This window comes from Papilio polytes, unplaced genomic scaffold (assembly GCF_000836215.1).
Source record: "Papilio polytes unplaced genomic scaffold, Ppol_1.0 DF822511.1, whole genome shotgun sequence".
NCBI classification, from domain to species: domain Eukaryota; kingdom Metazoa; phylum Arthropoda; class Insecta; order Lepidoptera; family Papilionidae; genus Papilio; species Papilio polytes.
In genome coordinates this window covers 928,584-946,967 of record NW_013526693.1, presented here as the reverse complement: position 1 = coordinate 946,967, position 18,384 = coordinate 928,584, and the positions used below count along the sequence as shown (strand labels likewise).

The 18,384-nt window shown below is 34.0% G+C and overlaps 1 protein-coding gene across 1 annotated transcript; it reads right to left on the bottom strand.

The window, feature by feature from the left end:
• Nucleotides 1-1,251: 1,251 nt before the first annotated feature.
• On the bottom strand, nucleotides 1,252-16,579 carry LOC106106073 (aminopeptidase N-like). Its single transcript, XM_013286604.1, has 16 exons — nucleotides 16,505-16,579; nucleotides 12,909-13,380; nucleotides 12,479-12,637; nucleotides 11,865-12,179; nucleotides 11,099-11,282; nucleotides 10,502-10,655; nucleotides 10,322-10,403; nucleotides 9,352-9,535; nucleotides 8,842-9,037; nucleotides 8,391-8,530; nucleotides 5,175-5,309; nucleotides 4,700-4,880; nucleotides 3,864-4,038; nucleotides 3,045-3,191; nucleotides 2,024-2,102; nucleotides 1,252-1,513 (listed from the first exon to the last, which is right to left on the bottom strand). The coding sequence occupies exons 2-16, from the start codon at nucleotides 13,376-13,378 to the stop codon at nucleotides 1,292-1,294; spliced, it is 2,823 nt and encodes a 940-aa protein (XP_013142058.1). The 5' UTR covers nucleotides 13,379-13,380; nucleotides 16,505-16,579; the 3' UTR covers nucleotides 1,252-1,291.
• Between the last annotated feature and the right edge of the window lie 1,805 nt (nucleotides 16,580-18,384).

Here is an 18,384-nt window from a genome sequence, read left to right as displayed (position 1 = left end):
TAACATTTAAGAACTTATTTTTTATACATGTTAACCTACAATGCTAAGCATACTGTCGAATTACGTAAAAAAGTTTGTTCACCAACTACTAGTTACATTCTAATATCAATAGCTAAGTTGAACACATTGTTTCTGATTTATAAACAAAAATGTAACACAAATATTAAATTTCTATACTCATTTATGTAATTTTTTCTTAAATATTTTAAATTTATGATTTCAGTACCCACTTTTTGTGACAACGAGTGTACAATTACTCGATGCTTTTGGGAGTCATCTTGGCGTGACAGCAAGAGATATGGGATTATAGCTTATCAAATCGGTCAGCAACAGGCTTGTGCTAGATTAGTGGACTTCGTGGCGTATTGTCTCAAACACTATAATAGGTGCAAATACGTACTTAGTTCCAAGTTTTATTTTTAAATTTTATATTTATATGTGGACAGTTTAACTTTTTTGAGTAAGTAGTTTATTTTACTCAGTTATTAGGACTGTTTTGTTCGTAATAATATTAAGAATAATGGGAATATAAAAGACATTTTTTAGAAAAATAATTTAATTAACAAAAACATATAAAAATAAATACTTATGCTATGCTAGATTTATTAATATAAAACTGCAAATAGTCTTAACATATTAATGTTTCTAAAACATTTATATTACATTTCACACTAATATATGTTTTTTTTTATTTTCATTTTGTATTAACATTTGTTATTAAAACACTTTCAATTTCAATTCATCAGTCTTCGTTGACATAACAAATCGTTTTAAATTGTCTTACTTTAGCTATATTTTTTTTTAAATATAACTTTAGTAGATTTTTGTTAATTTACTAATATTTCTTCAACCATTCTAAGCTCTCGGCTTGTGTTGTCGAATGGCGGGATTCGAACCCTCAACCGCAAGATCGGTAGTCCGTACCCCTAACCATTAGGCTATCGGCACTGGATTTTATCTTTATCTATACTATTATAATAAAGCGTAAACACACACTTCTTTGTTGTCTAAGATGTCAGCAATTACAGCATATTTTTGAATAATTCCTTTTTTTAATAAAAAGCCCTACTCTTACGTGACGCTTTAGGCTATATATTTTCACGCCATTAAACTTAGGGGGTAAATATTTTGGGTAAAAACCCTAATGTGGGAAAGTGAGAAAGAAAGATTGCTAAGGTTTGTCATGTCATGTCTTTTTGACATTTGCTATTGATAATTTGACAAATGTAAACAATAAAATGAAATTTTCATAATGTGATGCGGATGAAGCCGGACGGGAACAGCTAGTTATTTACATATTATAAAGGGCAATAAATATAGAAATAAGAATAAGTAAGCTGGAAGTGATAGTATTGGCGTTACTTCTGAAGTTCTCATTAAGCCAGGAGCTGACTGTGGCGTAGTTCTGTTGGCTCCAGGCTATCGAAGCGGCGATGTTCTCTTGTATGGCTCCTATGGACGCTAACTCACCGGCCGTGAAGATAGATTGGTGACGAGTTATGAATGTTGCTATCTGGAGTTTAATAATTTATTTATTTAAAATCTTGGTAATTATTTTTTTTACTTTAGTGTATTTTATTAATCAAAGTATTTTTTATGTGTTAAAATTGGCGGAAATAAACCAACATTTTTCATGTTATACTAATATTATAAATGCAAAAGTTTAGATGGATGTTTGTTAGAGTTTGTAGTCTAAACTGCTGAACAGATTTTAATGAAATTTGTATAGATGTAGAGGATAGTCTGGAAGAATACACAGGCACCTCACTTTTGTATCTCTTTATAATTTCACGCGGACGGAGTCGCGGGTGAAAGCTAGTAAACTTAATTTTCTTTGTGTTTAAACGTTTTTTTTACAGTTATAATTAAATTTCATGTTAATAAACAAACATTTTGCAAGTTCATAAATAAGGTGTTTCTTTCCTATATAAAAAGATATTGGCAACCAAAAAGAGAGATTTTCATTTTATGTTCGTGGTCGTGAAAGTTTTAATAAAATGTTGAATGTGGATATTACTCGTACCTTTGTTGAGTGTTGCGGAGTTGTCAATCTTCTTGCGAAGGCGTTAAGAATGTTAGTTGTACCAGTCAGACCTTGGACTCTGGAAATATAATAAAATAACGAATTATCGTTAAATATTTCTACTTAAAGAGCTTATGTGATTTTTATCACCATCTTAGTTATAGGAATAAAGAATCTTTCTAATATTATAAATGCTAACATGAATGATTGTTAGAGTTTGTAGCCTAAATTGCTGGAGATCTCTATGTAATTTGGTACAGATGTAGAGGATAGTCTGGAAGAACACATAGGCTACTTTTTTTAATGCGGACGCAGACAAGCGAAAACTAGTATTTTGTAAATATTAATATAACATCAGATTTCGAATAATGAAATGCTTGAAAGCATCCTATTCAAGGGACGCATTCGTATGAAAATTATATCGCGTCTCCATTGCCTCGTGTGTATTGTATTGTTGGTGCTTTTCATGAATTTTCCATAAAGGAAAGGAAATGAAACGTGCTGTAAATTTTAATGTACACAGAAATATTACGCGTGTTACTTCATGAATATAAATTACTGAATAATTTAGTATCAGATTTAAATCCTTTTTTCACTAAGTCTTTCACACGTATTTGCTATGAAAAATCAAGGATCGCCAGCTTTCGAGCTGGAGATGTCTTATTTGTCTATTTGTTTGTTAACACATTTAAAGTGACAGTTTTTTGTAACAGTTCCTGCGGTACCAGGTAGATATACACCCGGTATATCATATATAAATTTCTTATTCGCAGCCGAGATGATACCAGGTGTTTTAGACCTGGTATCATCGGATTCAACGTGTTAAGAGTAAAACTAGTTTAGAATTGGAATCGATCGCAAACGTCCATTGGTTGTTTTAACAAGTTTTTTTCTACTTTTAAGTAGCTCCGTATATCTAAAAGTTATGAAAAATACAATGGCGGAAAAAGGTTCGCGAAGAAAACAGTGTTATATATCGAGAGAAGCAGAAGAAATTGCTGAATCGGACAGTGAAAATTACCTCGGTTGTATAGCAGCGAAATGTTCAATAACAAAATCTAGAGCCACTTCCATGTTCTGAGGGCTGGAGTTGATGACGGACACGATGACGGAGTGCCGGTCCTGGTCGCGGACTGCTGATGTCGGACTGATCACTTGGTTCAGGTAGCTGCAAATTTACACACATTTTAATTAAGATGCATCAATTTATATTATTACTTAAACTAGAGTTACTCGCGACTTTGTCCGTGTGAAATTAAAAAAATGTTAAAAAATATCATCTATGTCACTTACAGATCTTTCTAACGATAAAAGACTTTTTAAAATCGGTGCAGCAATTATTACGTTAATCGAATACATACGAAAATCCAAAAATACAAATCTTTCCTCTTTGTAATATTAGCATAAGTAAATAATTTGTGTCCGGTTCAAAAAAAATACCAATCGAATCGTAGACTTCGAACTCCTTTTCGAAGTCGATTAAAAAAATGGTATCAATAGATAAAAGAATAAATTTGCTTTGAATACAGAATCAATTGTATTGATTATTTAAATTATATTAAACCGTTACGCCAGGGGTGGCGAAACTTTATGCATCAAAGTGGCATTTTTTATAGAAATTTGTATTCCGATCTTAGACGTGCTAACAAACGATTTAAACTGATTATTGCGTTAATTCCATGATGCATAGTAATAAGTTTTTCATAGTGTTTTTATGATCATTAACGTGCCTAAAATATTGTGTCGTGTTCCATTTATGGCACACGTGCCAGTGGTTTCCCATCCCTGCATTGCGAGATAGTAAAATCTGCATAGAATTGATATCAGGCCAATAACTCACAAGTCGCGTCGTTCAGCATTCGAAGTGCAGCCGAGAGCGTTGAGTAGAATAGATTGTTCGCTGGAGTCGGTGCTGGCGAGGTATTGATTCCAGAGGAAGTTGAAGTTATTGACGTCGCCGCCGCGCAGACCGGAGCAGAATACTGTGGTCTGGACGTCAGGGTTCAAACGCTGACCTGGATACAATCTTTTGTTATTCAAATCTTTGTACCTAACAATTATATGTCGGAGGTTTTAGCTGTTTTTATGTTTTCCTTTTTATAACTGTCAGATGTCAGATGTCAATTCAAAAATAAGAAAGATAAAGAAAAAAATGTTAATGACGATGGTTGTAAATTAATTTAAAAAAAAAACCGCTGATTCCACTTATTTGCAACGATCCCACATATATTATGCTGTTTGTAAAACACACTACAAATATTGCTACACAGTCAAAGATGTTTAAGAAATATATAGACTAGGCATATTCACACTTCACTTAACATTTTTCAGGTGTCACTTAGAGCGTGCGCACACCTTTGACTAAACTATCGCACGACTGTTTAGTCTCGCTTCTTCCTATGAGCTTACATTTTTTCTTTTAAATAGAAGAGTACGTGACATGGTCAATGTCAAAATGATACATGATTCAACCTTAATTGAAATTTATTCCAATTCCAAAATTTTCTAAGGAAGTACCGGTGGAAAAATGTGTGTTCTATGTCTAGTCTATATATTTTTTAAAAGTCTTTGCTTTGTACACAACCGAACTGTTCAGCTAACAACAGTTTGAACAGAATGTAGCGGGCCTAAAATAAAATACCGCAATTTTTTTAACTTTTCTTAGATGTTACATACTTGGGTTATTCCTGAACTGCTCCAGAAGTTCCTGCGAGCGGTTGACGCAGTGCTGGTTGCCGAGCCTGCAGTGGATGTCGAGGACGATATTCCTGTGGTAAGCGGTCACGTGCTCTTCTGGTAATTGAGAAGAGAAACCCAAACGGTCGTACAAAGGTGTTGATAGTTCCAGCATGTAAGTCTGTTGGTAAGAAATATGAGTTCAATGATTGTTCTTATTGTAATTCTTGACAAGACTAGAAACACTTAAATAGACTTAAAACTGGATTTATATCTAGACTTCTTCACTCTTGTGTCTTATATGAATACACGACAAATTATTTTTTTACTTTCTTAAGTACATTAATGTATTATTTTTTTCTAAATAAACTATTGTTAGCTTATAAAACATATCCAAGATTTTTAATCAAAAAATTAAGGGTAACAATATTAGCGTCACAGTTTATATCTAGTCTAGTTTAGATAAATAGCTAACCTTATATAGATCGTAGACATCTGATCCACTGAGGACAATGTCTAGATAGCTTAGCGCAGTATTAGCTGATGCCCATGGGATGTAGTCTGCTTCTTGCACTAAATACCGAGAGATCTCGAAAGCGTGTACGTAATTCTGGAAGAAATGATATCATAAATATTGAAAAACTGCTGTTAATTCGACGTTATTAACTTCGTTATCTCTTATAACAATACTAGCTTTCGCCCGTGACTCCGTCCGTGTTTAAGTAGAAAAAACAAAAGTAAGTAGCCTATGTGTTCTTCCATACTATCCTCTGCATCTATACCAAATTTCATTTAAATCCGTTTAGCAGTTTAGGCTACAAACTCTAACAAACATTTTCATCCATCTAAACTTTCACATTTGTAATATTGGTAAGATAGGTAAAAATGCTATAAAAAGAAGTTTAAAGAAAACAAAATAAAATATAACAAATATTGATTAATTGGAATTCGATAAATTGTTTTTTCTTTTAAATTCATTTATTCTATTCTACAATTTAATATAAAATATTATTATAAGAAGTTGTAGACATATCAATATAATCTGGACTATCCAAACACGATAAAGATTGGTCATACCCACTGATAGTGGGAAAAATGTATGATCTCATCGATTCTTTTTCTTAAATTTAAGATATAAAGTTACACTTAATTTGAACTCTTATTGCTTAATATTATAAATGCGAAAGTTTATATGAGTAAATGTTTGTTGGACGGATCTCAATGAACTTTGCACATAATACACATTTTTAATTCTACGCACTCGGAGTCGCGGGAGAGAGCTAGTATGATCCTCTGACCTGATTATTTAATACGTCTGATGTCATAAATAAAATTAATCATTTATTTTCTCTATCTCGGAAGTCCAAGATATTTGTAATAGAAATGTTCACTTACTAATAACAATTCGTAAAATAAACATAATAAAAGTTACTTTACATCTACCTATAAATTCATAAACAAGGATAAATCTTTGAAATACAAATTAGATATTTATTACGAGGATGTTTTATTGAGGTTATAAAATATAATAAGCTAGTACATCCTCGTAAATCACATCTCGAAGACGGTAAACCGTTTAGCGTCGCTCGAATGCTTTGTCACGTATCGGGGACAGCGTCTCTGTTTGTTTAGAGGGGAGATTAACATTTGTATAACTAGATGTCGCTCGTGACTTCGTCTGTGTGGAATTAAAAAGTTTGTAAATAGCCTATACTCTTAATAGACTTTAATACACGTATGATACAAATTTCAGACCCGTTAGGTATTTTGGATTTGCGGGGTATCAAACAACACTCATGCACAATGCATAACTTGTATGCAAAAATAATTGTCTTGGCAATGTACCTAGTCTTAAAACAGAACGCTTTGACGTTTTTATAGTGCACAAACGCTAGCGTCCTAACTCGTAAGTGCTAAGTCGTAGAAATGAACGATGACTGGTCTATTTGCTGTTAATAATTCAGGGAATAGAAACAATTACGATTTAGAACGGAGCACAGCATACGCTGAGCTGACCACATTTTGCCACGATTATATGTTTTCTTTAGAATAAGACCTTTATGTAATTTCTTTTTCGTGGCAATAAATACATATTCATTTAAGAAAAGACCACGAAATGTTAGTGAAAATTTTCATATTCGTATGGCATCTTTAAATCGGCAATGTGTGATTAGTATCAGTCGATCAGGTGACGAAATGATAACAACGGTTCTATCAAAGTGAGTCATAGTTTCGACACACTTCAGATGTTGATCGATTAGATAATACAAAATATACTTTTTATCCCGACTTATGGCCGGTTTCCCAGCTACATTTAACCATACGTTAGAGTTTTGGTTTTCCGAACTACGTAACTTGAGTTTGCCTCTGTTGATGAGTAATGATAAAATAAATGAAAACTTCAGAAACTTAGCATTAGTTAAATTTTATCTGGCTACTTAACAATTATAGCCCTGGTGGATCGATTACTGTCACTAACTAGCTGTTGCTTGCGACTTCGTCTACGTGAAATATAAAATAATTAAAATAGGCTATGTAGCTTTTTAATGGTTAAGGAATTTTTGAAATCGGCTCTGTAGTTTTTGAGTTATTTCAATACATATGAAAATACAAATCTTTCGTAGATAATAAATGATTATTTTGCATATTAAGTAATATTTCATATATTTGCAACAATTTTCAAGATGAGGATTGAGATTTTTAAAATATCCCTCAAAATTGCGACGTGTTGATAAATTTAATATCCCGCCACCCGATAGTATTGACGGCGCTCCCTCGTAACGTATACTGTTGACATAGGTTACCTACAAGTTACAGAGACTACAAGATTATTATTTTTTTAATCAAAACTGTATTTCTTTTTATCAAAAGGTTAATTTATTAAGAAATCAATATATTTCAGTGTATATAAACTAATTTTATTCCGTATTTCTTTATGTTATTCGTTAGCAATAGCTTACATAAATTTCAATCTCATAGAAAACAATAGAACGTATTTCTTGTAAAATCTATTTACTTTTTATTATCTATAAATATATCAAAATTGAGTTATCTTTACTGAGGAAGTTTGAAATCAATGTTCTTTTTAAATAGCACTTTTTATTGTTTTTTTTACTGTTTGCTACATTTTATCTCTGTCATGCAATGCTCTGTTCAGGTGAAGCGACCGTCGTTTTGGAAGGAAAACATGCCGGAGGAAGATAGCGCTTTAGACATTTTGACATTTATTACGAAACGTACGTGAATTTTCCGACTTATTTCGTTTTTAATTTGCTATTATTATTTACGAGATTTTATCAAAGATATTAACGTTTTAAAAATGTAGAGCAAATGGAATGAATATAAATAATTCGTTTGAAAAATAATTAAATTCAAAGCCGACTTCAATTTGGGTTCTTTTTAGGATACAGACATAATATTACTTAATATAAAGTTAAATTATAAAATTATAAAATAGTGAATGCTAGCCGTTTAATCTTACTAATATTATAAATGTGAAAGTTTAGATGAATGTTCGTTAGAGTTTGTAGCCTAAACTACTGAACAGATCTCGATGAAAATTGGCATCTTTAGTCTGGAAGAACATAGGATACTTTTTTTATTCCATACGAACGGAGTCGCGGGCGAAAGCTAGTTATAATAATGCCTTACCAAAGTTTAAATAATTTAAGTATAAAATTATTATACTCACAAGTCTGCCGTTCCTCGCGAGGTTAAACGAGTCGTCAACAATTTGAGCGCGGTTCAGAACGTGGATGGTCTGATGGCTGGAGTTCAGTACACGAGCCAGAGCTTGCCAGTTCTCCACATCGTAGTTCACACGATAGTAACCTGTATGTAAAGAAAATAAAGTGGTTATTCCCTTAGCTACTGATACTCAAGTAATTCTTATCTGCTCTATTACTAATTCTACCTTTATAAGATAAGGATGCTGGGGTTTTCTTTCATTTTGTCATTACCTAGCGATTCAATAATGTTAAGTTGGCCCAAGTTTCAAGTAAAACACAAGTTACGTTAGGAGACGAATTTCATAATGTTATCGAACCAAAAACACTAATGAATGGTTAAACTTAGCTGGGAAACTGGTAAATACACGGGTTAGTTAAACTTTAATTAGTAAATCTGTTAAGAATGAGACTAACCTGTCTGTTGCTTGTTGACAATGTACCAATCAGCATTGGAAAGTCCGGGGATGTCGAAGGAGACGGCGGGGAAGGAGGGAGGAACCCAACCCTGAGGGCTGGTGTTAGAGAAGTCAGCGTTGGTCGACAAAACCCAGTTGATGGGCACATGCCAACGGTAGTAAGAAGACAGCTGTCTGTTTGTCAGGAAACGTTCCTACGGGTATAAAAAATAGTTAAATGACTTGTTTTTATGATATAATAAGAAAAGTATTATAATAAGTTATATAAACTCAAATACACAGTTGAAATTAAAAATCTAAAAATAATGCGAAAATTTAGATGAATGGATGGATGTTTATTACAATTTGTAGTATAAAATCTCGTTGAAGTTTGGTGTAGATGGTGAAAATTGGTAGATACCACGGGGGAGCAATCGCGTGCGAAAGGAAAATTTTAAATAATATTTACAACACTAGCAATAATTGTATTTACCAATGAACCAAAAGAATAAAACAAAGTATAATGTACCTGAGAAACAAAAATAGATTGTGCTCCCGGGGCAGAGCGCCGGACAGTCAGCACAGGGAAGCCACCCTGGTTGGTCCATCTATCTAGTACGGTCGCAAGTGGCCAGGGTATGCTATGAGAGGACTCATCCAAAGCTTGCTGGAGAGCAGTGTAAAGATCCGGAGGAGTGACCGCGCGACGAGAACTACATTCAATATTTGAATTAGCTAAAGTAAAACAATCGACGATCGCACAACTGTTGTGCGATCGTCGATTGTTTCGCAGCATTCAACTGTTTCGTTGCACAAGTAAACATCGTGTAGTGTTTTTTTTTATATTTAAAATAAGGTGGCAAACGAGCGAGCGGCCTGAATCCTCCGAAATGGAAAGCGATCGCGGCCTATAAACATCCGCAATTGTAGATGCCTTGCCTACCCTAAATTGACGGGGGAGGAGACGCACATAAAGAGGATATTTCCCCTTCCTATGCGTCTTCTCCACCGTCAAATCCACTTTTCCTTCCAATCCTTTCCTCTTAAGAAAAGGGTGAAAAGGGAAAGGGGCTAAAATTAGGCCTCCGGCACTACTCTCATCAGACAAAACGCGGAATTGCTTCCACTTCACGCCTGTCTTCTGTGTGGTCGTGGTATTACACCGGGCGAGCCGGCCCATTCGTGCGAAGATGTTAAAGCGGGCTCTACCACTGTTGTGTAACTTCCATAGTTTATAGGAATCAAATCGCGACTAAACAGTCGTGCGATAGTTTAGTCTAAGGTTTGGGCATGCTCTTATTTTACTATTTGTCAAGGGATGTGTTCTTTTAGGTGCTTTAAAATCTTTATTTCTGAAATTTCTAAAAAAGCGTAAACCTAGAAGTAAAATCTCAAAATTATAGTACATCTCGTTTTATATTGTAAAATTAAAATTTATCTCACTTAATAAACTGATTTATAAAAAAACTTAATGTCGAGCTTATGTTAAAATTACTTACTTGCTACGTAAGTAGATGACAAGTCCCCTCCTGAATACTTCGGGCGTTAGGAAGTGCTGCATCATACGAATCACGGAGCCAGCTAAGATTAAGTCATATTTTTATATTCAAGAACATAAATATAAAAAAAACACAGTCTATCCAGAAGTAGACATAAAAAATAAAAAATGATTTACTTACATTTCTGATAAGCGACAGCGTTAAAAGTCCCTATGATTTGTGAAGGAGTGAAGACGGGGTGGGTCATGGGGTTGACACCGAGCACTGCGTCATTTTGGAAAACGTTTTGTAACAAAAGTACAAACTGATCCATCATACGCCATTCTGGTAACACCTGATAGCACAAAAAATAGTCAATCCTTCTTAAAGGTTAATTTACTTCCCTATTAGAATCGTTAAGTTTCATCAACTAAAAATAATTTACTATGGAACTCTTAAATCTAACAAGAAGTCTACACAAAGCAACTATATATACAACTAGCTGTTGCTCGCGACTTCGTCTGTGTGAAATTTAAAATATAGCCTATGTTATTCACTGATAACGTAGCTTTTTAATTGTGAAAGAAATTAAAATCGGTCCAGTAGTTTTTGAGTTATTTCAATCCATACAAAAATACAAATCTATCTTTCTCTTTATAACATTAAATGTAGACTTCGAAAGAATGCTTAGTGAGAAGAATGAAGACATAAAAAAATAGAAGGGTCGTTGAATTTTTATCGCAAGCATATGGAGTATCTATACTTTATCAAGGTCTTTTCATATGCTTTACTACTTACCAAATCTGTAGCGAAATTTTCAAAGAAGTTGGCAAACCCTTCGTTCAGCCAAGTATAAGTCCACGTTGTGGGGCTGACTTCATTACCGAACCACATGTGGACGTTCTCATGGCAGATGATACGTCCGATGTTCTGCCGCGTGTTGGTCGTTGTGATGCCATCACGCACCAGCAGAGCTACCTCTCTTTAACATTGTAAACAAGACGTTCATCATCATTATCAACTTGCCCTTATCCCTACGGAGGGTCGGCACAGTATGTGCTCTTCAATATATTTCTATCAGGCGTCATATTTGAATGGTAATAAAGAAGTAAGCAAAGAAATTGATTTTAGATTGTTAAATCTTTCTGGTAATTTATGTACAATTATTGAATACATACAAGAAAATTACCTGCATAAAACATAAAAATATTTAGTATTCATGAGGAAAGAATAAGTGAAAATGTTTCATTACGTCAACTTATTCTCGAGTAGCTAATTCAGTGAGTGCGTTAAGTTCATTTGTTCTTTCGTAATGAGGTCTCGGCTGTTACCGACGTAAACGGTCCTCTGAGAATGACAACCATTCCTAGATTACAGCTCTACGTGCTTCTAAATTACAGTACTTAAGTAACTAAGAAAAGATTTTATCCTGCATTCAAATTAATATTAAAAAAATAGGGTAACTTTGCAATGAATTGTATCTATAAATGGGAAAGACAAAATTAATTTTGCTCTGTTTTATTTAATATAAGAAATTAAAAAGTTTTATAAGTTTAAAACAGACCTGTAAATAACAAGACCCCAGTTCTCCATAGCGCCAGCGGCAAAATCTGGTACAGCCGCTTTATCCATCTTGGGGAAAGCGTAAGTGAACTCTGTGTAGTTCTCCAGAGCGATCATATTCCTTTGGCCGAAGTCCAAAGCGAACGTAGCCGTGTTCTGAGTGCCAGGCCGAGAGTATACTCTGAACGGAACATTGTAGAGCGGGCTCGCTTCGTTGGTGACGTATTCGAATTTGGATACTAAGTACGCGATGAGGTATGAAGACATCATGAGGGTATCTTGGAACTCAAATTTGCGATAGCCAGCAACTTCGGGTCTGAAATATATGATATATACGTAGTTCCTAGCTTACTTTGAAAAAACAAAGCCATTTAAAATTAACTGTCTTCAATATCATCATCTCCCCTACCTTATTCTACTCCCGTAGGTTTGGTGCGCCAAGTTTTCGTCTTGAAAATAGCTCTATCATCCATCATCTCAAAAATCACTCCCTTCTTGATCACTTCACCTTTCACGCAATCCATCCATCACTTTCCAGGTCTACCGGTGTATCCAAAAATGTCTTTAAGATGAAACAAAAAAGTTATGTTCACTTTATTCATACATTCTACTTACTTTAAGAGATCAGTTCTTTCCGGCATGTTGCTCCTGACAACGGGGTACGCAGGAGGGGCGTAGATGGTGGTCCTGAACACCGCCTTGTAGGCAGGCTCGTCATAGCAGGGGAACGCGCGGCGGGCGAACGTAGGTTGAAGTTGTGATGTAATCAGACGCCTACAAAACGACATTTGTATCAAGACATGCTTGTATGATTGGCACACGTGCCGTTATTAATAAACTATTCTGTCTATTATATCCAAGAATTCAAATCCGTATTGTATTTTCTCTTTATGTCCTTCTTTAGACTATTCCGTAGGTGTATTAGCATTTACTACTAATCTAGTAAGTTTAGATTCTGCTTCCCGATGGGGTCACCCAACAACTTATTAGCTTCATGTTACTTTTTCTTGTGCTCTCTCTATAAAAAATAGTTTAAAACACTTACTGTGGTCCTACTCCAGCCTCTTCATAAGTGGAGATATAAACTCCGAACATGTTCTCAGCGAATCTGCTGGTATAACTAATGTCGACAATATAAGTCAGTCCCATAACTAGCGGTGTGTTTGAGTTGATTGTTAGGAAATGCGTATTATCAGTCGCATGGTCGAAACTCAAGAAGAGATTCTGTTGAAGACTATCCGATCTGGTGAGACGTATGCTGTGGATCTGCATTTCCATAGCTTGCAGTACAATCTGGTTTGTAGTTCTTCTTGGAACTATCCTAATGGTGACGTCGCCTCGGAAACTGTCTGTGACGTCAGGGTTCAAGAACAATCTGACGTCGTAGAATGTGGGGTAGGACTCTCCCGGCAGGAGATAGTGCTGGTAATTGACGTTCCTTGTGACGTCATCTTCAACGTCTAACGGGACGCTTAGCGCGGATCCCAATAAGGAGACTAATAGAAGTAAATACATTTCTGAAAAGTTTAAAAGACGAAATTAATAACTTTAATCTAGAGATTTGTTGAGTCATGGTTTTGAATCGATTAGTATGTTTAGTGAAGTCATTTAGGTAAGTATCAAATAATTTACATGAATGTTATTTGCTAATATTTTAAAGTATTCAAATATTGCTCTTTAAAAACTAATGTTTGTTGTAGGACCTAATGATATCTATACTTCTATACTATTACAATAAAGTGTAAACACACACTTCCTTGTTGCCTGAGATGTCAGCAATTACAGCATGTTTTTGAATAATTCTTTTTTAGATAAAAGCCCTAGACTTACGTCAGGCTATAGGCTATATATTTTAACGCCATTAAACTTAAGGGGTAAACATTTTGGATAAAAACCCTAATGTGGGAAAGAGACCATAAGTTGCTGCCAACGTAAAGAAAGGACAACCTTTGTCATCATGTCATGTCATTTAGACATTTGCAATTTATAAATTGGCAAATGTAAACGGTAAAATGAAGTTTTTATGACGATGATGACCTGCGAATGAAGCCGCATGGGAACAACTAGTCAATTTATAAAGGAAAGATTTAAATTCTTTGTTTACTTAAAATTCGTATACTCGTGAGCTTTTAATGCTAAAATTATTTATTTTGATATCACAAAGTCAGCCTAAATAATAATCCTGATCGATAGCTTGTAAAACAATCATTAATTTCTTTATCAATGATAGTGTGACCTTGACTTATCATTTTTGCATTTTACAATTAGATTGCTTAGATATTCTTTTGCTACATTACTTATATATTTGTATTGTTGAAGAATAATTTAAGGCGTTTAAGTAAAATTAAAATGTTCTAAACTAGCGAGAACCATCTTTCGACCACATCATAAATTAACATTAGATGGGACTTTATTAGATGATAGATTAGATGGGACAAGAGCATCGGTGGCTCAGTGGTTTAAACACTTGAATTGTAATCTACAGGTCTTGGGTTCGAATCCCGCCATGTACCAATGTGATTTTCGATTTTTCGAATTTTCATATGTACATAATTTACCCGACGTGCTTACGGTGAAGGAACATCGTGATGCAACCTGCACATATCGGCGAAGAAATTCAAAAGATATGTGTGGAGTCAACCAACCCGCACTTGGCCAGCGTGGTTGACTATGGCCTAGTCACACCTTATTAGAGTAGGCTCCGAGCCCCTCGGTGGGGACGTGTAGTGAGCTGGTGATGATGATGATGATGATGATGATGATGAGATGGGTCTTGGTCTAGGGCTACATACCACTATAAGTTGCTTTACGTTATTTTTCGCTGTATTGATGTGAGGAATTAAAATAAATTATAAAAAAATCATAGCCTACGTTACTTAGTGATTATTTAGCTTTCTAATAATGAAAGAATTTTTAAATCCAATCCAGTAGTTTTTGAGTTCATTCGTTATATACAGACATACAAATCTTTTAGAAGATATATACTAAAAACGTACTGAAGAACATAAAGCAATAACTCTCTGTAATTTTAAATTATTTTAGCCGAAGTAATAAATTTCGGTTATTATCTATTTCATAGATAATCCGTTATCCCATTGATATGTTTATCTTTGGAGTAAAGATTAAAGTAATAAAATTTATTTACCTTAAAGTTTCAAAACATTTCAACCCAATTTTAGGAAAGTTGTTGATTTATATCATAATTACGATATTTATCTAATTGTTATTAGTTCGGAATTTCGGCATAAAAGTATGCAAAAAAACTACTAGATATGGTACATGTATAATGATTAATTAAGTGTAGATTAAATCTATTTTAACTAATATTACGATAAAAAAATAATTTATCGATTAGATGTGTTTTTATATAAATCGTCGTGAAAAGTATGTCAAATTACTGTTTTGAAGGTCAAGCTTTAAAATCCTACTCTAATAGAGAAGAATACGATTATTATAGATATCTCTACCATTATATTAAAGCGTAAACACACACTTCTTTGTTCCCTATGTTAGCAATTACAGCACATTTTTGAATAATACTTTTTTTGAATAAAAAGCCATACACTTACGTCACACTTTAGGCTACATATATTACGCCATTAAACTTAGGGGTACATCTTTTGGATAAAAACCCTAATGTGGGAAAGAGACCATAAGTTGCTGCCAACATCAAAGAAGTAAGGTTGCCATGGTTTCTCATGTCATGTCATTTTGACATTTGTAATTGATAATTTGACACATGTAAACAACAAGATAAAATTTTCATAATTTTATGCGGATGAAGTCGCACGGGAACAGCTAGTAAAGAACAAGATAGGAAGGCGATTGAAGGGCCTAGGTTTTTAGTAATCCTGATTAATAACAGTGGAAGCCGAAGGTTACTAGTGTAGTCTCAATCGAACAGAAATTAAAAACAATATCGAAAGACTTACAATAGAGGTCTGAAATATGAATAAAATATACTGTTTTAATTATATTTTACTTTTAGATACTTTTTCATCACAAGCTCACTGAACGTCCCGACCGAGGGGCTCAGAGCCTACCCTATGTTAGGGTGACTAGGCCATAGTCAACCACGCTGGCCAAATGCGGGTTGGTTGACTTCGCACATATCTTTAAATTTCTTCGCTGATATGTGCAGGTTCCATCACGATGTTTTCCTTCACCGTAAAAATGTCGGGTAAATTATGTACATATGAAAAATTCGAAAAATCGAAAATCACATTGGTACACGGCGGGATTCGAACTCAAGACCCGTAGATTACAAGTCAAGTGCTTAAACCACTAAGCCACCGACGCTCTATAAAAGATACTATGGTAAGTTAATTGTATTTAACGTTGAAACAATGAATCATATATAACTACAACAAAATGATCATTTAATTTTTTTTTTAAACATATTTTCCTATAAGATAGATATTTAGTGGTTTCGATCTAAACATAGACAACTAAAAAATGTGACCTTCTGACCATATTAGTATGCAATCTGATATAGTGAAGTTACAATTAAACAAAGTAATACTGATCATTTTCTTTGTGAACATCCCGTATATTATAAAGGCAAAGATATGTAGTATGAACTATGAAAGCTATATATTTATTGTTTTGTTATAAAGTAAAATATGTTAACGAGGTACTTACTGCAATGTATTTACTAAGACACTGACGATGATAGAATGAAATAAGTAAATAACGATTTAAATACTCCAATTAGGGAAATTAGGGTACCCGAGGTGAATTCTCCTAATCTTGTATTATACCAATAGCATTATACTTAAAGATATGTGTTACTGGTATTGAGGTTGTATTTCAAAACCCAATATTACAAATGTAGTTGAATTAGTAAATAAATATTTTCAACCCTACCTCCAAAAATTAAAAAACGCGAAGGATGGGTAAAGTGAGAGACGTCGATTTAAAAAAATAACATGAAATAAATCATAACTCTAAGGGTTTGAGGAAGAAGTTTTGCTGGAGACAACACCTATTCTTTCTTCTGAACACGCTGTATGTATTTCTAACCTTAAAAATGTACTTACAAACATAGATGTCGCCTGTTTCGATATAATAGGACGTTCATTTCCTCCATGTCTTGTTTTATTATTATAATATTAATTGTCGTTTTTTCCATATTGCCGAACATCTTGAAACTGTCTAACGCAAAACGCGCTGTTTGTGCAATTTTCTTAACCTGTTAAATAATACACAAATAAGGTTGAAAATTTTCCCTTGTATTAAAAATCTTACGTAGAAGTAATTTTTTATGATGAGGATTCTATTAGTTAATTCGGTGCATTTAATTGTAAGAAAAATATACGGAACCCAACAATTTAGTCTTTTTATCCTGCTATAATATATTTATCAATGACTAGCTGTCCCGTGCGGTTTCATCCGGATGAAATTATGAATATTTTGTTATAAATTTAAATTTGTCAAACTATCAATTGCAAATGTCCAAAATGACATATCATGATGACAAACCATCGCAATCTTAGTTCCTTGATGTTGGCTTGTAATTTATGGTCCCTTTCCCACACTGAAATTTGTATCCAATTTATGTACCCCTAAGTTTAATCGCGTGAAAGTATAGAGCCTAAAGCGTGACGTGAGTGTAGGGCTTTTAATTAAAGAAAGAATTATTCAGAAATATGCTATGATTGCTGATATCTTACGCCACAAAGTAGTGTGTGTTTACGTTTTATTATATTAGTACAGATAAGGTAAAAATTATTGACGTGCCTAATGCTATATCATGATTAATACAAATCTTATCAAATCATATTTGACCGACGCAATTTTTAATACTATTATATCCGAGTTAAAGATAAACTAAACATACTAATGACGCAGAAAAATTTATTTCAAAACCAATGTAAATGCCTTCTGAAGATTATATTGTACCTATGCCCCAGCTTCGCCTGGGCAAAGAAAATACGACTCATATCTTTTCTGTCATATCCATACCCTTCTCGTCAATGTAAAATATAGACTTTATCTATTCCTTATATTAATAAAGAGAAAAGATTTGTATGTTTTGGAATAACGCAAAAATTACTAGGCCGATTTTAAAAATTGTTACCATTGAGTGCCATAGGCTATGTTTTTAATGTCACGCGGACGAAATCGATAGCAACAGCTAGTCAGAGATAATGTAGGTTTCTAATAATGTAGTTTCGGAGCCTTTTAAATACAAGTAATTAATGTTTAATCTTTGTAATATTAGTATAATTGTACAATAAAAATTTAAATTTTTACAATAAAACCTTGAGTAAACCTTGAGTGACTTGTTAAATGGGAAAGTATATTTTATACAGTGGTAGTGCCCGCTTTAACATCTTAGCACGAATGGCTGGCTCGCCCGGTGTAATACCACGACCACACAGAAGACAGGCGTGAAATGGAACCAATTCCGTGTTTCGTCTGATGAGTGTGGTGCCGGAGGCCTAATTTAAGTCCCTTTTTCTTTACCACCCTTTTCTTATAAGGAGAGGTTGGGAAGGGGAAATGGATTGACAGTGGGG

Bases quoted from the DNA above. Each gene is read 5' to 3' on its own strand.
- LOC106106073 (XM_013286604.1), bottom strand. From the start codon at position 13,378: ATGTATTTACTTCTATTAGTCTCCTTATTGGGATCCGCGCTAAGCGTC. The intron at 9,536-10,321 runs GTAAGTAATTTT...TATTGAATGTAG, and splicing joins GTCATCTACTTACGTAGCAA to TTCTCGTCGCGCGGTCACTC. The intron at 4,039-4,699 runs GTATGTAACATC...GATTGTATCCAG, and splicing joins GCAGTTCAGGAATAACCCAA to GTCAGCGTTTGAACCCTGAC.